The 22,577-nt window shown below is 44.2% G+C and overlaps 1 protein-coding gene across 1 annotated transcript in view; it reads right to left on the reverse strand.

The window, feature by feature from the left end:
- ALK (ALK receptor tyrosine kinase) overlaps positions 1–22,577 on the reverse strand; it is a 248,482-nt gene that overhangs the window by 76,440 nt on the left and 149,465 nt on the right. Inside the window, 4 exon segments of the mRNA XM_029593009.1 lie at positions 15,456–15,642; positions 16,526–16,630; positions 18,720–18,872; positions 20,097–20,195. Of these exon segments, the coding sequence (XP_029448869.1) occupies positions 15,456–15,642; positions 16,526–16,630; positions 18,720–18,872; positions 20,097–20,195 (544 nt within the window).

Consider the following 22,577-nt stretch of genomic DNA (forward strand, 5'->3'; position numbering starts at 1 on the left):
ACTGGCGCGCGCAGACCCCGGGACTCGCGTAAGTCCCGGGGTTTTCCGAGGGGGGGCGTGTCGGGGGCGGGCCAGATCCACGCGGTGTTTTGGGGGCGTGTCGGCAGCGTTTTGGGGGCGGGCCCGGGGGCGTGGTTACGGCCCGGGGCGGTCCGGGGGCGTGGCCGCGCCCTCCGGATCCGCCCCCGGGTCGCAACTAGGCGCGCCAGCGGCCCGCTGGCGCGCGGGGATTTACTTCTCCCTCTGGGAGGCGTAAATCCCCCAACAAAGGTAGGGGGGGTTTAGACAGGGCCGGGGGGTGGGTTAGGTAGAGGAAGGGAGGGGAAGGTGAGGGGAGGGCGTTAGAGGATTCCCTCCGAGACCGCTCCGATTTCGGAGCGGTCTCGGAGGGAAAGGGGGTAGGCTGCGCGGCTCGGCGCGCGCAGGCTATACGAAATCGATAGCCTTGCGCGCGCCGATCCAGGATTTTAGCGGCTACGCGCGTATCTACTAAAATCCCTCGTACTTTTGCTTGCGCCTGATGCGCCAGCAAAAGTACGCCAAATCGCGCGGTTTGAAAATCTACCCCATAGGTTTTAAAATCTGCTCCTAAGGCATTATTTAGAAACATAGAAACATAGAAATGACGGCAGAAGAAGACCAAACGGCCCATCCAGTCTGCCCAGCAAGCTTTCGCACTTGTTTTTTTCTCATACTTATCTGTTACTCTTGGCCTTTACTAACCTTTTGGTTCTATTTCCCTTCCACCCCCGCCATTAATGTAGAAAGCCGTGTTGGAACTACATCTAAGTGAAATATCTAGCTTAAATAATTAGGGGTAGTAATCACCGCAATAAGCAAGCTACTCCCATGCTTATTTGTTTACCCAGCCTGTGCAATTCAGTCCTAGTTGCTTGTCTGAATATAAATCCACTTTTCTTCATCCCCCCTCCCATTGAAGCAGTGAACTGTGCTGCATATGCATTTCAAGTGAAGTATCAGGCTTAATTGATTCGGGGTAGTAACCGCCGTAACAAGCAAGCTACACCCATGCTTATTTGTTTACCCAGACTATGTAATTCAGTCCTTGTTGATTGTTGTCTGTATATAAATCCAATTTTCTTCATTCCCTCCTGCTGTTGCAGCAGAGAGCTATGCTGGATATGCATTGAAAGTGAAGTATCAGGCTTATTTGTTTTGGGGTAGTAACCGCTGTAGTAAGCATACTACTCCCCCACTTTTTTGTGAATGCAAATCTTTTTTTCCACATTTCCTCTTGCCGTTGAAGCTTAGCGCAATGTTGGAGTCGCATTAACCATGTGTATGTTTAATGAATAAGGGTATTATCTCCAGGTAGTAGCCGTCATTCCCGCCAGCCACCCTCTCTTCATTCACATCCTCTAGACTCTATGGATCCACAGTGTTTATCCCACGCTCCTTTGAAGTCCTTCACAGTTCTGGTGTTCACCACTTCCTCCGGAAGGGCATTCCAGGCATCCACCACCCTCTCCGTGAAGAAATACTTCCTGACATTGGTTCTGAGTCTTCCTTCCTGGAGCTTCAAATCATGACCCCTGGTTCTGCTGATTTTTTTCAAACGGAAAAGGTTTGTCGTTATCTTTGGATCATTAAAACCTTTCAAGTATCTGAAAGTCTGTATCATATCACCTCTGCTCCTCCTTTCCTCCAGGGTGTACATATTTAGATTCTTCAATTTCTCCTCATAAGTCATTCGATGAAGACCATCCACCTTTTTGGTCGCCCTTCTTTGGACCGCCTCCATCCTGTCTCTGTTGATAAGAGTACAAATAATAGGGCCTACACTTGTTTGTCAACTGCCCACCCATGTTAACCTTGGGTCCCCCCAAAAATTAATTTCTGGCTATGCCACTGTAGGACATATAGTCTTTTACTGCCATCATGTTTCTATGTTAGCCAAGATATTGTGGTGCCTGATCATGCTGCTATATCTGTGGAATTCCTATGGCATCCCATTGCCTATTAAGACACCCATGTAGAGGTTTAACACCAGATTATTAGAAGAGGAAGAATTTAAGAACGTAGTGGAGAGAACAATTGAGGAATATATCCAGCTCAATGATATTAGTTCTGTTTCCACAGTAACAATATGGAATGTCTTCAAGGCAACACAGAGGTGTAATTATTAATTATGATGCAGGGAAAAACAAAATACAGAGGAAGGAAACGATCCCAATGGAGAGAGATACTAAACAACTTGATCGTCATTCGCATAGCAATGATCCATCTTTATTAAAGCAATTACAATGGTTAAAATAGAAATATGACTCAGTTTGTAGTTCTCAAACCCTTTTTCCCTGTATGGCTCATTATTATTCTTTAGGCAACAGATATGGGCACCTGTTGGCCCAATATCTAAAATCAAAACAAAATAGGGAATCAATTCTGGCAATTAGGAAGAGCAGTGGTGAGATAAGAAATAATGAGGGAGATATTGGTAAGTGCTTTAAGGAATTCTGCACTGGTCTTTACAAATCAGAACAGATCGGTAAGGAGCAGAATATGCAGGAAATTAAAAAAAACCAAACAAACACTGTAAGGTAATTCACTATTGGTGGAAAAAAGTAAGTGCCTTAATAAAGACGTATCTGAGGATGAAATAATGTCCATAACACAATGCAAATCTCTCGGATTGATGGGTTTAATGTGGAATTTTGCCAGGTGTTTCATACCGGCCTAATGCCGAAGCTCAAACATTTTATGCAGCAGGGGAAAGCTGAAGAATCTTTTTTTTTTTTTTTTTTGGGAAGCGTTAGTAGGGCTGTTTCACAAACTTGAAAAAGATTCACTAGAAGCCAAAAATTATAGGCCTAATTCTTTAATCGACATAGACAGTAACATTTATGCTAAGGTTCTGGCTGTGCAATTGAAGGAGGTCATGTGTAAACTTACTCACGCTGCTCAGTCATAATTCATGAAAGAAAGGCACTCAACGGGTAATGCAAGGCTTCTGACATATGCTGCAGTGTCCTAAAAATGAGGGGACACTTGGTGGCCAGATGCTAGGAGGTGTGGGGGAGGGGTCCGACATGGCAGACATGAGGCTTTGAGCTGCGTGTGTGCTGCCAGGCCTGCTGCTGTCCTGAACCAATCATCAAATAGAAAGGCAAACCTCAGGTCTTTCCCTGAGAACCCTGGCGTGTAGAACTTGTTGTGCCCAATGGACGCTCGTGTGTTTTAAGAACTCTCTTACTGGGAGACACTAGTGATGTGTCCCTGGGAGCGACAGGTGGCAGCTGCTCCAGACCAGGATGTGCGACCTTGAGTCTGGAGACATGAGCTGCTTCTTCAGCACCAGCCTGTGGGAAATCTTTCTGCAGCTTGACAGAAATGGCACCTTTGGATAATATCAGATGCTGCTCAAGAGCCGGGCTCGAGGCAACGGAAATGAGCGCTGGGACTGAACTGATGCATTCGTGGATGGCTGGAGGAGAGGAATCTCTACAGGAGGGAATGGCGATGAGAGAACTTCAAGAGATTCAACAGGAGGAGGTCTCCTTAAAGCCTATTGCTCGTCTGGCTGGTAAGTCCTAAGACCATCAGCTCGGAAGTGATCTGGGAAGCTATAGTGACATTGGAGAGGCCTTTGTCTCCTCAGTTTCAGTCACTTTCCTCTCAGTTCCAGGAGATTCCTGTTAAAGCTAAAGAGCTGGAGCTTGTAGTAATGGATCAAAAGAAAACTGGAAAATATTGATGAAAGCCAATTTGATGATCCACAACAAAAGGGAGCGATTAGAAAATACGATCAGAAACTGGACTTTGCGTTCCATTTATGTTCCTACGTTAGCAACACCTCCTCCCTTTGCTTTGTTTCCACAGCACTTTATTTCCCTGATTCTTCATTTGATTTTCCTGATGTAACTGGTGCTCGGAAAAGATGGAGGAAGATGCCACCTCAGTTTCAACGTGACTTGTAAAATTTGCTCGAGCCTGATAGGGACTAGTTGTGAAGCTTTTTCTTTCCAGTGTAAGGATGTCCTTTTTTTGAATTCTATAATTTATGACTTTCTGGATGTGGCTAAGGCCACACCACAGAAAAGGAACCAATTTCTTTTGAGCCAGCCCCAGGTATTACAGCTTGGGGGTATGTTTTGGTTAAATTATAGTTGTAAGTGTGTTATTAAATATCAAGCATTGAAAGAACTAAAAAATGAAATTGCAGACATATTACTAATAATTTGTAACCAATCATTAAAATTGTCAATTGCACCTAAAGATTGCATGGTAGCCAAGGGCTCCAGGGGTCATCCTAGAAACTATAGACTGGTGAGCCTGTTGTTCTAAAGAACAAAATTTCTGAACATATAGAAATACATGGTTTAATGGAACTGGTAGGATTTGTAGGTATGTGGGCCCTGGATTGAGGTGAGCGATGGTACCGCCCACAGGGAGGAGCCCTGTGAGCCTCACCGTCGGGAGGCGAGGTCTCAGCAGATGTCAGACACAGCTGTGGAATAGAGTCTTTATTAGAGAGATAGAGAGGCACTGCCCGTGGAGCGGGGAGTGCAGGAGAAAGACATAGAGTCTGTGCGATGGAGTATACCCAAAGGGAATACCTCGGTAGTGGAGATATGGCAATGGTCCTTGGGAGTGGGGTACACCGATGAGTCTCCTCAGTAGATGATACGGTAGTGGTCCATGGAGCAGGGCACACCAGTGAAGGGTCCTCACTATAGATGACACGGTAGTGGTCCAAAGAATGGGGTACACCAATGAGGGTTCCTCACTCAGAGATGACACGGTAGTGGCCTGCAGTGCGGGGTACACCAATGAGGGTTCCTCACTAGAGATGGTACGGTAGTGGTCTGTAGAGCGGAGGTACTCACAGTAGCGAAGGTTCCAGGAGAAGCCCCGGGAAACAGGGCAAGCAGTAGTCCAAGACAGAAGGCCCTCCGAGGAGTGGATAGCCAGAAACGAGGAAGGGCCCCCGAGGAGCGGGTACCTAGAGCGTCTCACGTCAAAGTAGCAGGAACTGGAATGGGAAGTCTGTAGTGAGCGAAGCGGATTAGCAATGAGGGAACTCGTTGCCAAGTCGTAGGTAGGCAGAGCCAGATGGCTTAAATGTCCTGGAAGGATGACATCATCTGGAGGGGATGCCCCCAAGATTCCCGCCATGACGTGCTTAAGACTGGCTCGTGCGTGCGCCTAGGGAGTTCCGAGGGCAAGATGGCTGTCGGCAGCGTCCGCGGCGCCAGGGAGGCCCTGGAATGGTAAGCAGGCCAGCGATAGCTGGCAGATGCTGCAAGTCTTCCCCACGGAGTCAAAGCTGCAAAGAAGGAGGTGAGCAACAGCGGTCGCAGCCGTCAGCGAAAGACGGGCGTAACAGGAACAAAACCAACATGGATTTACCCAAGGGAGATCTTGCCTCACCAATCTGCTACAAATGGGTTAATACACATGTGGATAATAGTGATCCAGTAGATATAGTCCCTCTTGTGAGACTCCTGAGATAATTTTAAAAAAATCACGGGATACAAGCAATGTCCTATTGTGGATTGTGAACTGGTCAAAAAATAGGAAACAGAGAATAGGGATAAATGGTCAGATTTCTCAATGGAGGAAGGTAAATAGTGGTGTGCCCCATGGATCTCTCCAGGGGATGGTACTTTTTAATATATTTATAAATGATCTGGAAAGGAATAAAGAGTAGGGATGTGAATCGTTTTTTGACAATTTAAAATATCGTCCGATATATTTTAAATCGTCAAAAATCTTTAGGGCCACGATACAATACCAATTCCCCCGATTTATCGTCAAAAAATCGTAAATCGGGGGAAGGGGGAGGGCAGGAAAACCGGCACACTAAAACCCCCTAAAACCCACCCCCGACCCTTTAAATTAAATCCCCCCACCCTCCCGAACCCCCCCAAATGCCTTAAATTACCTGGGGGTCCAGCGGCGGTCCGGAACGGCAGCGGTCCGGAACGGCCTCCTGCAATTGAATTGTGTTGTCTTCAGCCGGCGCCATTTTTCAAAATGGCGGCGGCCATAGACCCCCGCTGGACCCCCGCTGGACTTTTGGCAAGTCTTGTGGGGGTCCAGCGGGGGTCCGGAAAACGATCTCCTGCCGCGAATCGTTTTCCGTACGGAAAATGGCGCCGGCAGGAGATCGACTGCAGGAGGTCGTTCAGCGGCGAACCCCCGCTGAACGACCTCCTGCAGTAACACATTGAAATCGACGGTGCAGTGTGCTGCGGCAGTCAAATAAGCAAACAGAATGTTGGGAATTATTAGAAAAGGAATGGTGAATAAAACGGAAAATGTCATAATGCCTCTGTATCGCTCCATGGTGAGACCGCACCTTGAATACTGTGTACAATTCTGGTCGCCGCATCTCAAAAAAGATATAATTGCGATGGAGAAGGTACAGAGAAGGGCAACCAAAATGATAAGGGGAATGGAACAGCTCCCCTATGAGGAAAGGCTGAAGAGGTTAGGGCTGTTCAGCTTGGAGAAGAGACGGCTGAGGGGGGATATGATAGAGGTGTTTAAAATTATGAGAGGTCTAGAACGGGTCGATCTGAATCGGTTATTTACTCTTTCGGATAGTAGAAAGACTAGGGGGCACTGCATGAAGTTAGCATGGGGCACATTTAAAACTAATCGGAGAAAGTTCTTTTTTACTCAACGCACAATTAAACTCTGGAATTTGATGCCAGGGGATGTGGTTAGTGCAGTTAGTATAGCTGTGTTTAAAAAAGGATTGGATAAGTTCTTGGAGGAGAAGTCCATTACCTGCTATTAAGTTCACTTAGAGAATAGCCACTGCCACTAGCAATGGTTACAAGGAATAGACTTAGTTATTGGGTACTTGCCAGGCTCTTATGGCCTGGATTGGCCACTGTTGGAAACAGGATGCTGGGCTTGATGGACCCTTGGTCTGACCCAGTATGGCATTTTCTTATGTTCTTATGTTCTTACTTGGAATTTAATTCAGCAAGGCCTTTGGAACGGTTCCGTAAAGAAGACTTGTAAATACATTGAGCACCCTAGGTATGGATCCTAAGTGACTGACTGGGTTAGAAACTGGTTGAGTAGGAGGCGACAAAGGGTGGTGGTAAATGGAGTTTTCTCTTGAGGAGGGGGTTGTTAAGTGCTGTGCCTCAGGGATCAGTCCTTGGACCATTTTATTTCAGTATTTTTGTGAGCGGCACAACAGAAGGGTTGTTGGAAAAGGTTTGCCTTTTTGCTAATGATACCAAAAGGAATGGAAAACATGCGGCAGGATCTAGCAAAGCTCAAGGTATGGTATAAGGTCTGACAGCTAAGATTTAATGCTAAAAAATGTAGAGTATTGCATTTAGGATGCAAAAATCCAAGAGAAGGGTACAGTTTCAGAGACGTGAAATTCTTCTAAGCACAAAGCCAGTGTGGGATCTGGGGATAACTGTATCTGATGATCCTGCGTGGCCAAACAGATAGATAAAGCGATGGTAAAAGCCAGAAAGATGCTTGGCTGCATAGGGAGAGGAATAGTCAGCAGAAAAAGGGAGGTGATATTGCCCTGTACAGGTCCCAGGTGAGATCTCACTTGGAATAGATTTTCAAAGGGATACGTGCGTACCCCCCCCCCCCCCGAAAAACTACCCCAAACTCCCCCTGTGCGCGCCGAGCCTATTTTGCATAGGCTCGGCGGCGTGTGCAAGCCCCGGGACGCTCGTAAGTCCCGGGGCTTGCAAAAAGGGGCGGTCGGGGGCGTGTCCAGGGGGCGCAGTTAGGGATCGGGGCGTGTCCAGGGGCATGTGGGCAGTCCAGGGGCGTGGCCGAGTGCCCTGACACAGTGGCCTGTGTCGGGGCCTGCCATGCCGGCGCTCGTAAGTTACTACTGCCCGGAGGCAATAGTAACTTCTCCGATAAAGGCAGGGGGGGGGTCTAGATAGGGCCGGGGGGGTGGGTTAGGTAGGGGAAGGGAAGGGAAGGTGCGGGGGAGTAGAAAACAAGTTCCCTCCGAGGCCGCTCCAATTTCGGAGCGGCCTCGGAGGGAACGGGCAGCGCGCGCAGGGCTCGGCGCGCGCAAGTTGCACAAATGTGCACCCCCTTGCATGCGCCGACCCCGGATTTTATAAGATACGCGCGGCTATGCGCGTATCTTATAAAATCCAGTGTACTTTTGTTCGTGCTTGGTGCACGAACAAATGTACGCGCGCGCGTCTGTTTTTAAAATCTACCTCATTGTGTACAAATCTGGAGACCTCACCTTCTAAAGGAAACAGGATGGAGTCAGTCCAGAGGGAGGCTACTAACATGGTCAGTGGTCTTTGTTCTAAAGCACATGGGGATAGACTTAAAGATCTAGACATGTACACCCTAGAGGAAAGGTGAGATAGGGAGATATGATAGAGACATTCAACTATCTCAAAGGTTTCCATGCACAGGAGGTGAGCCTTTTCAATGGAAAGGAGGCTCTAGAACAAGGGGTCCTGAAATGAAGTTGAAAGGGGATAGACTCAGGAGTAATCTTAGGAAATATTTCTTTACAGAGAGGGTGGTGGATGTGTGGAACAGCCTCTCAGTGGAAGTACCTGAATTCAAGAAAGCACGGGATTAACAGTGGGGATCTCTAAGGAAGTGATGGGACTTATAATGCTAAATTAATTGGATGGATGGGGAGACTGGATGGGACATACGGTCTTTTTCTGTTGTCATGTTTCTATGTTTCTATGAAAGATAAATTGTTTTAGAAGATTTTAATGCATGTATGCAAAATTTGCGGGTATAAGCATGTAAAGAAAAGAAAGTCAAATGCAAACTAGGCTTTAGCAAGCGTGTGCTATATAGTGGGATATGGTCTCCTCCAAGCTCTATTTAGCACATGCTCGATAAGGCTGAAAATGTTAACACATACCTTGGACTTGGTGTTAACCTTTTGATGTGCATGTTTTATAGATGCCTCAGCTACCCTCAGGCATTGTGGCTCAGAGATGATGCAAATGTACATGAGATAACACTCTAAAAGTTTACCAACTGGCCCCCAGAGCTAGAACACATCTTCCCACACTTCTCTTTAGAAAAGAAAAAGACACGAGCTCACACATTTTAAAAATCTTTGTACACATTTATTTAAACCATGGAAATGTATTTTCAAAGCAAAAGTTAATAACAGACAAGTGATGATCAAACATTGTTGTAGGATCCTCAATATATAAGGTACAATAGTTTAATTTATTTTTTAGAAAATATATACTCCGTCACCTTCGGAACTACTGTTCTGGCTGGATTCCATAAAAACATAAATAATAAAATAGTCAAAAGACTACATATAGCATTAAAATACAGACAACAACTAAGAATCGCTTAGCTGATAGATCAAATCACAGCACTTATTTCTGAAATACCTCAGCGAATAATACTGTCTTCGGTTGTTTCCGGAACCACCCATAGTCTCTAAAAGACCATTCCACAAGCTAGTTCAGACTGGCAGGATTGTGATGATCATCGCTGTCTGTGTTTATTCAGTCCAAAGTCACTGCAGGCCTTCTGAGACTTTGCCTGAGCAGCGAGGGCTTCTCTGAGGTCAGCCAGCTTTATGGTTTGACTGCAGAGGTCTTTTGAGATCCCTCCTCCTCTGATTGCGTCTTTCCAGCTGTTGCAGCCTCAGAACTGAAATCCTTCCCCACCTCACCCCCCCCCCCCCCCCAAATCTTGAGATTGTCAGCCCTGGGCACCACTGGGGCAGAGACTGGCCCTAGACCCAACACTAAAAGGTACTTCGAGAGGAGAGATAGATGCCAGCGCCCTCCATAGTCAAGGCAGGAAGATTTCCCTCTCAGAAACAATGGGCTGGATGTGCCAGAGGTGGCTAAGTCATCACCCGATGCCTGCAGACTCTCCTGGCTGGATGTCATGTAAGGGTAGGGATAGGGCATCCCAGGTGTGTGTGGTGCAGCCTCCAGAATGAAACCATCACTCTTCTCTCATTCCTCCTCACTTTTCTCCTCCTTCGCCTCCTGCATATCCTTTGTTTCCTTGGAAGACATCTGAGATACATGATTTTGCTCTACTTTTCCCTCTCCTGGACATCTCTTCTCTTCTTTTACCTCCTCTCCTGAGGTCCAAATGCTCTCTCACTCCTGCCCTCAGCACTGATAACCAGCTCCATAGGCCAGGCTTACAGGTTTTAAAGGTTTGAAGTAAAGAGGATTGCCCATGCTCAGGTTAGCACATATGTGCTAATATGTGTAGTATCTACTGTGTATGAACCAGGCAGATAGATCACAAAGACCCTATACTCAAGAATTGCCATTCTGGGTCAGATCAAAGAACATCAAACCCAGTATTCGGTTTCCAACAGTGGCCAAGCCAGGCCATGAGTTTCAGGCAGGATCCCAAAGGGTAGATAGATTCCTTACCGCTTATCTCGGATCACCTTAATAATGATTTATGGGCTTTTCTTCCAGGAACTTATCTAAACCTTTTTTAAACCAAGCCATACTAATAGCTGTTCACCAATGCCTATCAAAACACCCAATGACAATCATGCATCCTCTTCACAATATATCTCTTTACTGCACCTCACTGTTGTTATCTCTCTCAGTCATGACAACTTTTATTTCCACCCTGATCATATTTTATTACAATTGCATGCCTCTAATTATAACTTGTATTTCATTGTTATTATAATGCTTCAATTACTTCCAATTATAACTTTTATCTTATCTGTATTATAATGCTTGTATTAGTTATCTAAGATCTTCTACTTCGATCGAAACTTGTAAACCATTATGATGGCGAAACCGGATGATGGTATATAAAACTCGATAAATAAATACATAAATAGCTTTCACCACATCCTCAGGCAACAAATTCCAGAGTTTAATTATGCATTGAGTAAAAAATATTTTTTCCTATTTATGTTAAATGTATCACCTAGTAAATTCATTGAATGTCCCCTAGGCTTTGTACTTTTTGAAAGATTAAACAACTGATTCGTGTTTACTCATTCCACTCTACTCATTATTTTATAGATCTCTATCAATATCTCTTTTCAACCATTTCTTCTCCAAACTGAAGAGCCCTAATCTCTTTAGCCTTTCCTCATAAGGGAATTCTTGCATCCCCTTTAACATTTTTGTCATTCTTTTCTGTACCTTTTTTAATCCCGCTATATTTTTTTTGAGATACAGTGACCAGAACAACGCACAATACTCAAGGTCTAGTTGCCCCATGGAGCGATACAGAGGCATTAGGATATTCTCTGTTTTATTCTCCATTCCTTTCCTAATAATTCCAAGCATTCTATTGGCTTTCTTGGCCACTGCTACTGCACACTGAACAGAGGATTTCAAGATATCCACCATGATGCCTAGATCCTTTTCCTGGGTGTTGACTCCCAATGTGGAACCTTTCGTTGTGTAGATATAATTTGGGTTGCTTTTCCCTATGCGCATCACTTTGCACTTGTCCACATTAAAAGTCATCTGTCATTTGGATGTCCAGTCTTGCAAAATCCTCTTGCAATTTCTCATAACCCTCTTGTGATTTAACAACTTTGAATAATTTTGCATCATCAGCAAATTTGATCACTTCACTCTTTGTTCCCACTCTAGGTCATTTATGAATAAGTTAAAAAGCAGCATTCCACTGAATATACCCAGATAAAATTATCCAGGTAACATTACGGCAGGAATGTGCCACCCAGACTTATTAACGTTAGCCAGGTAGTGCCGAATATCAGTGTTCACCAACTAAAATTTAGTCCCGTCCCTGGAATACCCCATCGCTGTCTTTTTTTTTTAATCTGGCTAGAATTTGTGTGGGTAATAAGTTAACCTGACAAAATGTAGTTTGTCAGCAGGGGAAAATATTCAAATCTCGGGCTTTGTCTGGGTAATTGAAAAAGTGACTTGGACAAATCTTTAGAATATCGACCTCACTAGCTTGCAGCCACCTATAGGGAAGGCATTCCCTGGGGGCAAACTGTGGGTGGGGCTGGAAACTAGATTGTATTTTCAAGTCTCCATGCTTTATTTTCTACAGAACATCTGCCTTCACAAGAGGCAGGTGCGAATTTTTGTGAACACTTTGTACTTACAGCTAGTTTGAAATTGGAAGTATGGGTGTGCTCCCTCTATGATACTCGGCTGAAAGTCCTCAGGTAAAAAAGTAACCACAAACTTTGTTCCAAAACTAGACAGTATGAACATTCCCTATCAGTTTTTAAATCCTGCGGGGGTGCTTGCAAATGCCAGGTACCCCGGGGGTCGGCAAGCACTTTTTCGAATGGAAACTCCCCAGCTGAATTTGCCTTTGAAAATTTGGGGCTGGCTGGCACTGAGCTCATTGTAGTACCTGTGAACTTTGCACCTGTTTTGCAATGGGTACAAAATCTGTGCTGTGAATGTCGTGTGGGGATTTCAAAATTCTTTATTTATGTATTGTTCATTTATTTCCAATTGTTTGATATTCCGCTTTTTTCCAAAAAATGGTTTCAAAGTGGTTTACAATCGTATAAGGATAGACTAACAAGGAACCAGACAAAGTAAAGAACAACAACAGATAGCACAAGGGAAACACACGGACAAGGAGGCCCCTGAAAGACCTAACAGGACAGGAGCAAAGCTAGGAACACGCAGGTAAGTAATGCCACTGGGAGGCCTAAAAAGAGCAAAGAAGCAGGCAAGAACAGGGATTCTATGTAAGGAATACAAAGGCAAAGGGCCAGATACAGAAACGAGACTCCACGCTGAGGCAGGGAGTACCCTGCAAGGGAGGCTTTTATAGGGCTGGTCTTGCTGCATCATGGGTCTGAGCTTGGCCCAGTGAGGACCCCTGCTGGCAGGGGGACTGCCTAGCAGTCAGTATCGTGGCACTGTATTTAGTGAGGCTCTGTCTGTGTTCTGCCAGTGTTAGACCCAGGTGAGGTATTCTGTTAGGGTGTAATTTCAGTGTTGGGATCTATATCAGCCTGGATTGTTCTGTTTCCTAATAGGAGGTGTATTGATGATTTAGGATCTGGTGTAATATTTGCAGTGTTGCCTTTTTTATAGGTAATATTATTACTGTTTGAATTTTGGCAGTTAATGCCGTTTTGGTATGAGAAATTTACTATACTGCAATTTAGTTTACCCATGGCTTTCTAAGGGCCAAGCCTACACCCAATGCACATTAAATAGGCCTAATGCCATATGAATTCCAAGTGTCTTTTTGACTTTTTTTTTTGCAGTTTTCTGTTTGGCACCACAGCAATGCATATAAATATAGGATACATGTTATGATATTTTACTTCAGAAGATTGCACTTTGAATGTCCTTTTTCGTGTACAATTTTATCACAAATGCTTAACTTTTAATTTTATATGTGTGTGGTGAGTGGAGCTGGGGCTGGGAGGTGCAAGGCTTTAAGGCTTTTCTGGAGTGCATAATAGCCTTGCACCAGCCCCGGCTGCACTGGATCTATGTCTATGCTGTCCTAGGCCAGGCTCCCTCCAGTCTTGGCTACAGCAGTGATGCGCATAGTTTTGGCCAGGGCTTAATTCTCTTTTCATTAAGTCCTGGAGAAAGCTGGTTCCTTCCTACTCAGGAGAAGGTAGTCAGAGCAGAGCCTAGGATAGTGTTTCCCAACTGGTGGGCTATGGCACACTGGGATGCCTTCAGACCTGATCAGGTGTCCCATGGAAAACGTCACCACTGCCTGAGGCTCTGATCCAGGCCGGCACCTGGGCTCTGCTCTCAGCACCTTGCAGCAACAGGAGACACCAGCAATGGCTCTTAAAGTGATAGGACCTCCTTTCTGAGAACGTGTGCAATCATGCATGCCTCTTCTTGCTAGCAACAGCAAGAAATCAGTATGTCTATTGCAATCTCTAACCAAGTACGCAATTTAGATGTCGTTGTAGATACTAAACTGGCCACTGATTAATAAGGTTGTAAAGAGCACCTTTTACAAACTGCATTTGTTACGTAGATTGCATCATTTTTTTTAGATGAAATGGACTTGAAGTCTGTAATGCGCACACTGGTCATTTTGTCATTTGATTATTGCAGTGCATTGTACATAGGTCCACTACCGTCTATTATACATGCTTTGCGGTTAGCACAGGCTGCGGCAGCTCGCATAATTGCCAGAATTTCAATAAGACAGCACGCCACTCCTACCCTGGTTAAGCTTCACTGGCTAGCATTGTGTGGCGAATAAAACGTAAAATTGTATTCTTAGTTTTTAAAGGTATGAATGGACCGCCACTGAAGATCTACCAGCTTGTGAGAAGTTTAAGATCAGTCTCAGCACCCGCTATGCTTGCCTTCTTTTTAGTAGATAAGACAAATCTCGTGAGCGCTTCTTTTGCGTTCAGGGTCCAGAATTAAGGAACATGCTACCAAGAAACATTAAGACTGAACCATCACGTTTAAAATTTAGAAAGGTGGTGAAAGTGCATTTTTTTCAGACTGCTTTTAACATATGATGTTTTAAATGAATCTGGGGCTATGAGCATGAATGGATATTCTTGCAGAATGATCAAGTTGTACTTTTAGATTTTGTATTTTTTATGTGTTTTTAAGTGGTTCCTGTCTTTTGTTTTTGTCTTCATCCATTTTATGTTATTTATGTTTTAATCTGTGCTATATTTTGTGAATGTATCATTGTAAATAGCTTAGCAATGTTGGTAAGTGGTCTAGGAATGTTGTAAATAAATAAATCCCAACCTGGCACCGAGCTGCAAACTCAGTGGATACTTTTTATTTATGGGGGTCTGCAATAAAACCTAAGCAAAAGCACCTGGGCACTTCTGCTCTCCCTGGGGGCAATTATTTGGCACAGAATAAGGTCTGTAGTTCTGTATAATCAAAACTAAATGTGGTCTTCAATCCCCCTCCTCCCCCAAAACCCCATCCTTGGGTAAAAGTACGACCTGCACACAAATGAGATCATTTTTACCGCTCTGATTTCTGTGGGAAAATAATGCTGTTTTATATCTGCAGAAAGAGCTTTGAACATTCCCTTTATGTCATGTCCATGAGGTCAGCAAAGTTTTTTTGCCTCACATTTGCTCTCTTTTCGGTGTCATCTCCCAAGTCAAAGACTCCTGTACAAGGTGTTAAGTCTCTCGGTTTTATTCCCTTCCTTCCTTTATTTTTTTTAACACCTTTCCTTAAGACATCACCGGCACTGTTGCCACAGGTTCACAGACTTAAGAATACACTGGGCTTTATTGCAAAAAGATTTTTTTCCCACTGTCACAGAATAAGAAAATGTCCTTTTGAATAAGGCCTATAGCATGCACCCAAAATGAGTTGCAAACATGATTCTCTCTTGGCGGCTTAGCGGTATTCAGTATAAACCGCAATACGGGGCATGGATTCGGGTTTTTCTGACCACGGCACAGATTCACATTCAGTGCCAGGTGTTGCTGTAACACTGAAGGTCACAGCCGCAGGCTCGCTTGCCTGCACAAGGTTGGAGGGGGGGAGGGAAGGGAGGGAGGGAAAAGGCAGATTTACCTGACCAGGGAGATGTGTTTGCGGGGCACCTCTTTGAGATCCCCGATGGAAGTGACCTTGCCTGCAAAGCAGTAATTGGGGTTGTAGTCAGTCATGATGGTGGAGGTCCGCAGCTTGCTGAGTTTGTAGTCGGGGCTCTGTAACTCCATCTGCATGGCCTGCAGCTCCTGATGCTTCCGGCGATACACTACCAAAGGGGACACAGAAACGCAGGATGCTCGAGGCAATGTAGTACATATGACGCTGATAAGACACTGCTCTAGTGTTTCATTACATGCATCAAAGTAAACAGAAGAATTTAACAGTAATATTATTATTATTTTGAAATCACCCAGTGGATTTTTCTCTCTCGTATCCCTCAGGCACTCCTAATTGAGTCTTTTTTTTTCTGCCCCCCACTCTCCTCCCCAGCTGTGGTGCCCCTGTTCCCAGCTGCGATCTGAAGGAGGTAGCGGCAACCTTCCCTCAAAAGACCTCTTTAAACAGCTCATCCCTTGCTACTCATAGCTTTGGAGGCGGAAGGATCAACAAGCAACACAGGGTTGTCCCCAAGGACCAGACTGAAAACGAAAACCTGGCATCTGTGTCTTTTAATTTGGCGACTTCTGGATTAAAAACATGACAGGGTAATCACAATTAAAGAGGCAGACACATCCAAAAATATTTCGGATCACATCCTATCCCTTGGATCGCAAACATTTTGACTAAAACAAATCAACCGATTTCTAGTTTGTAAAAAATATATTTATTTGTTTTCTGGGGGTAGATATTGTTGCTGTCAGGATACAAACACTTCCAAGTAAATATTGTGGACATAAAACACTTGCATTTTTTGCATTTTGATTTCTTTCTAAGCATTTTATTTTCATATGTGATTAGAGGTAACTGAATAACCTTTGCAGTGCTTGTCGAACATAACCAAAGTCACTTATCCCCACCAATCTCACAAGCCTGCTGGCAAAATTTAAAAAAAAAAGGTGGATTTAGACAACTTGAATGCTTTCAGTGCACATTAATCCAACAAGCAGGTCTGTATACTGCAAGATCACCTATCACATTACAACACTCACCAAACATTATCCCCGAAAAGACCAGGATAAGGGCAGCCACAAGCGCTGAGGTCACCACGGACAAGACCAGAGATAGAGGGAGATGAGACTCAGGGACACCGGGTACTGGGTAGAATGAAAGAAATAAGGAAGAAATGAAGGTTGCACCTGTAAAGCGAGCTGGAGTCCCTTCCGCATGCAAACACTTTCCATGCACAGATAAGACACAGATTATTTACGCCATGAGTGCAAGAGTTCAGAAGAGCGGCGCAGCTTAAAACTTACACAGCCATGACTGGAGGTGTCCCTGTCAATAATGAAACCCCCAAAAGACAAGAAAAGGACTTTAATATCCAAAACAGCTTTCCGATTGTTCTTTGCTTTGGCATTTCTCAGTTCCTGATTGCTCTCTGCTGTCCCATTGGGTTTAACAAGACTGCAGCCTCAAGGGATGGCGACCCTGGTTTAGTTAGATAGCATGTGTGTCTAAACAATTTTTTGAGCTAGCTATTTTCCATTTATTAAGCTCTCTGCTTCCTCAGAGGACATTACAGCACTACTTAATGAAACGTTAAGGCCGTCTGTTACCATCATGTCGGTTATCTTCACCTTATAATAATATTCATGAAAAAAAAAACCCCTAACATTAAAAACAAGTAATGCTGGGAGAAAAATACACAGCATCGAAAAAAACCCCGAGGGGATTTGGCAGTAAAGATCAGTCTTGCAGGTAACGGTTTGGCATTACGCAGCGCCAAAGTCCCAGGCTATGTTACAGTGCCTCCCAGCAGTCTTTGAGCTTGACTTTTTGGAAGCCATTCATTTATAAATTGGGCCCCTTGGCTATAAGCAAATATGAATGGATTTACCGAAGACCGAATTATACTCACAATATTCACCGGTTACCGGTTCAAAATTTTTGTACACAAAAATGTTTACTTTTATTTATACTTTATCCACCATTTATCTGTGCCACATTAAATATCAAATTTCCAACTTTAATGCTAGTACTTAGCACACCTGCTAATGAGAGAGAAAACCTCAGACAGCAGTAGCACCAAAATCTTTATTTTCTCTCTCTGTGCTTCTAGCCAACACTGGTAAAAAAAAACAAAAAACCTTTCAACTTTTATTCTTATTTTAATTATCTTCTGTATAAAATGTGGTAAACAGTTCTCTTTTTTCTTGCTACTGCAGCAGAGTGGGTACTGTTCATTCTCTGACAATCTACCGTCTCAAAGAATCTTTAGATTTTTCGGGTGACAAATTCAAAATGTACTTATCTGTGCAACACCCAACCCACATCTAAACACATCTAAAAAATAATTGAAGAAAAAAATAGTACATAAGAATAAAAGGTAAAAAAAAGAGTAAAAAATGGTGAAATGGTGGCTAATGAATACTGTGAGTATAATTGTAATTTGAAGATTGGGTTTATTACTTTTGAGAGTGGTGTTTTCACAGAAGGCCACCATCAGGAGCAGGTGATTTTCCAAAGGCCTATTTCCACAGGTAAAATGCCTGGCTGCAGGCTGCCCTTCTCGCTTGCACTTCAAAGTGCTGGGTGGCTTCCACTTAGTGCCCCTGTGGGTGTGTGTTAGGCCGGGAGAGGAAAACAGCGCGCGTCTCTGCATGGGACTTCCAAACGTGTGCACACGCTATTTTGTCCCCCACTCTGCTACCACACACAAAGAGCAGGTGGAAATCACAAGACGCTTTTTAACCTGGGCTCTTTGCATTTGCTCGTTTTGAAAGAGTAAGAATGGGGGTGGGGGTCATTTTCCTTCATAACTGGTGCAATGTATGAGGGCGAACTGAACGGGTGCATCCTCCGTGCAAGCTGGGCCAGAGAAAAGTGCCCTTAAAGGGAAGACCACTAAGTGTGGAATGATTCTCTCAGATGTGTCTTATTTGGTAGGCTCTGTTCTTTCTCACAGAAAGTTATCTTTCCTTTTCTTGTTATACTTCCAATAATTCTTTTATTTTCTGAGCAACAATACAAATAAAGGAAAAAAAAAAAAAGCAAATATGCTTATATTCAGTGTGCACTTTTCACAGACTTCTCAATCTAGTCTGACCTCCAAATGCTGCTGATATCTTTAGTAAGGGCGGGACTGGAAAGAGATATGGGCACCATCTATCCAGTGCATTTACTGTAAAGACAGCGAGCGAAATGTTCCGGTAACCCCCGATTCCAAATCATTCATTCCCATACCTAGGCAGGAGACACCGTCAGCCGCCAAGGTTGCTCCATACCCACACAGGCAAACAATCTCTTGAGCTTCTGGGTGAACGTGGCACACGTCCATCTCGCAGTGGCTGCAGTTGGGCTCCAGTTTAATCTCCACTTCCCCGTGGCTCTCCATCACTAAATCGAAAAGTTTAAGAAAAGCAAGATGAGTCCTGTAAACGAGTACGGAGCAGGCAGCCAGTCATGCTCTGTGCTGCTGAGCAAGCAGGATGGGTTTCACGCCTGGATTATAATCCAGATCCTTGGGTTGACAGAGCGTGTGTGCGTGTGCGTGTGTATGCATAAATGTATGTATATAAAATATAATCTGGAGTTTATATAACTGCCTTTCTGATCCATCACAGGACTATGCAAAATAAAGTGCATAATCAAATATATTATATACATACATTATCATATAAATACATAAATACAAATAAATACATTCTTTCAAAATAATAATTACGGCTGTTTAGCTTCTTTGGGGCTCTCGTATATCTATATATGTGTATGTGGCAACCACTAGATAGCCTTAGTTAAGAGTTCAGATCTAGGAGTAGGCGTGGGGCGCGCCCCAGTGCGGCAGCGGGAACTGTGAGCTCCTGTGCATTAATGCAGGAAGGGAGGGAGGTCTGGTGGGGCATTTTTGGGTTACATTCAGAAGCAAAGGAGTAATTTTCTTTGTCCAGGGTTAGGAAGGCGGCATCCAACCTCTCTGGTGCCACAACCTGGCTGGTGACATTTCCTCAAGGTTTTCGCAGTTTTACTTAAGGAAGTTCTGGATTTTTATTTCGGGGCTTTGCTGATGATCTGGTCCTGTCTGAAGGAGGGAAAATCCCCCCCCCGCAAATGTACGGACACATTGATGCCAAAACATAAAGGGGTAGATTTTAAAAGGTGCGCGCGGGAGTAGATTTGTTCGAGCAACCTGGCGCGAACAAATCTACTCCTGATTTTATAACATGTGTGCGCTACTGCGCGCATGTTATAAAATACAGGGTCAGCGTGCGCAAGGCCGTGCAAAATCGGCAGCCTGTGCGTGCTGAGCCGCGCAGCCATCCTCCGTTTCCTCCGAGGCCACCAGCGCGTGATCCTCCAACACAGCGGCAAATGGCCGCTGAGCTGGAGGCCTCTGGCCCCGCCCCGCTTCTTTTGTAAAACCCCGGGACTTACACGCGTTCCGGGGCTTTACGCGCATCGCCGGGCCTTTATAAAATAGGCCCGGCGCGCGTAGGGCTTTTAAAATCCGGCCCATTACCTTTGGTAGCACATCTGCATGGATAAAACCAAATCTTGCCCTGCTCTTCTGATGACTCATATACTGCCCTAAACCGGAAAGGAAGACTGGAATGGTACGAGTACCTTGCAGTGGTAGCATGTACAAAATGCCCACGGGATTAAGGAAGGACACGCCATCCCCCCCATCCACGTCGGGGTCATTGTCCTCTGCAGCATTGCCACCTAAGACAAAATGAGAATGCACCTTAAGAAACCATAAATTCAACCACTGCAGGTTGTGCGAGTGGAATCAGAAGGGAGCGGTGTCCTGTAGTTAATGCCACACCAGTGCTTGGGCTGCTCTAGTTTCGTCACATTTAAGAACATGTGTGCAGGGAATGAGGATAAATCTTAAAGGCTCATTTAGATGATCAGATGAGGTTTTTTTTTATTTCCAGGGACAGAGCAGAAAAATACTGATTTTTAACAAATAATATGCAGGATTATCTTTCCATCCACCTTGCAATGTTTGAGACATTGAATGCTGTGCAAACCAGCCCTTCTGTGGGTCATTTTAACTTCTGGAAATCAAAAAATCCCATCTGTCTAAATTAGGAGTTATTCTCTTGGTCTGTAAATCAGATAACATTATGAATATCCCAACAGTTAAAGGGGGGGGGGGGGGGGGAGAACATTTCAAACAATTAAGTACATGCTGTTATTATTTTTTTAAGGTTGGGGAATTTAACAGACAGACATATTTTCCTTTCATAATAAACAGTATAAGAATGTGCACAGGTGCCACTTATATCATGTGTCAAAGCCATGTGAAGGATCCCAGTGCCAGAAATATAAAAAATATTTCCCTGGATATGAGAGAATAAGTGAACAATGCCAGTAACAACTATATCACAAGAGGGCTGTCTTACGTTGCAGTATCAGTTCTTTAAGGATATGAAATCCATTCGTAGAGACCCGCTTGACTTATAAACAGAGCCCGAGAGAAAACAGTGCAAGAAATCCCGGGTGCCAAAATATCAGAGGCAGCATTCCGGGAGCGAGAGCCCTCAAAGCGGAAGAACATGGCTATGCCTGGCAGACATGAACGCTGCCGAGACTTCTGAATACGCTCTCGCGTGGTGGTGGGCCGCAACGCAAGTGACAGGATTCTGACTTTGGAAACAACTGACGCCTGAACGGCGCGTCACATTAAAAAGAGAAGTGCTGTTGTTTTCTCCTAGTATTTGACTCCTGGAATTCCTTGCACTGTTTTTCTGAGGCTCTGTTTATGGGTTAAGTGGCTCTCTGTGAACGGGTCTGATGCCTTTAAAGAACTGGTGCCACACTATACGACAGCCCTTTTAGGAAAATAGTTGTTATTGACATTGGTCACTTATTTTTTTCAATTCATATCCATGATAATATTTTTGATTGGTGGATTTGTGATGGTTTTATTATTATTATTATTATTATTATTTTTGCTTCATTATGGATCCTCATCAACATTTCAGCAGCTGCAGTCATTACCAGAGCGCCATACTGAAAGATGACAAGACACTCTTCCCCCAAGCAAGCTCACTAAATCTGTCCATTCGGTGATTTATGCTCTTTCAGTACCATTTGGGTGAAAATGTTCATCTCTCTGTAACTTGCTAGCGATTGCTAGATTGGATTTTGCTTCCGGCACTCTAATTGACTGTAACAGGCAGCCCTTAACCAAGGGAGGAGGAAAAGGGGCCATGTCCGGGCGCCTTCGCAGAGGCCTGCCATATATTTTAATTATGAAGAATGTTCCTGGAAGTGAACCCTCGAGTCACTCGCCATCAGAGGCTGCAAGTTTAGAAACTCCCAGCTATTTTAAAAATATCTTTCTTTTGCCCATTAGTTCTTCCTTTCTCCCTTTTATTCTAGCTCAGTCAGTATCCCGGCACTGTAGATCTTCATTTACAACTACCCGAGGACTTCTCCTCGATTTATTTATATAAAACAATTTATATTCCGCAAATCCTATGCGTAGAATGCCTGTTATAACTCCAGATGCATAAAATTATATACGAAACAGATACAGTATAAGAAAAACAAAACATAAAAACCCAGACATACAAACAAAACTTAAAACAAATATAACTATATTAAAAAGCCTATAATGTTCTTCCACATGCACTCTATTTTATTTAAACATTTAATAGAGTCCCTTCCCCCGCACTCCTCCTAGTGTGGTCATTCCAGAACCCTGTACCATGGACTATAAATCCAGCCAATGGGTATTAAATATCTCTTATGACTGATTCCAGTAGCACTGCAACAGCTGGATTTGGGCTGCTGCCATCACTGTAGGAATGCAGCTCCATATATGGAATCAGAGTTCCAGGTTGTCATAATGTCATCCGCTGGCCCTGAGGCTAATACTATTCAGCTGTACAGCCATATGGTATACAGGCGTACAACAAAATGGCACCAGCCTCAGGAGCAGCTGGTACCAATCTAAAAGCTGGAGTCAGCATGGCAGGAATGACTAAGGTTTGCTCCTGCTCCATTTTGGCATTTACAAGCACACAGTTGGGTAAGATGGGCAAGGGGAAGCTAGGGAAATGTGAAAGATGTGGGGGGGCAGGGAGTCTTTTT

The sequence above is a fragment of the Rhinatrema bivittatum genome, chromosome 3 (genome assembly GCF_901001135.1).
Source record: "Rhinatrema bivittatum chromosome 3, aRhiBiv1.1, whole genome shotgun sequence".
Taxonomy (NCBI): domain Eukaryota; kingdom Metazoa; phylum Chordata; class Amphibia; order Gymnophiona; family Rhinatrematidae; genus Rhinatrema; species Rhinatrema bivittatum.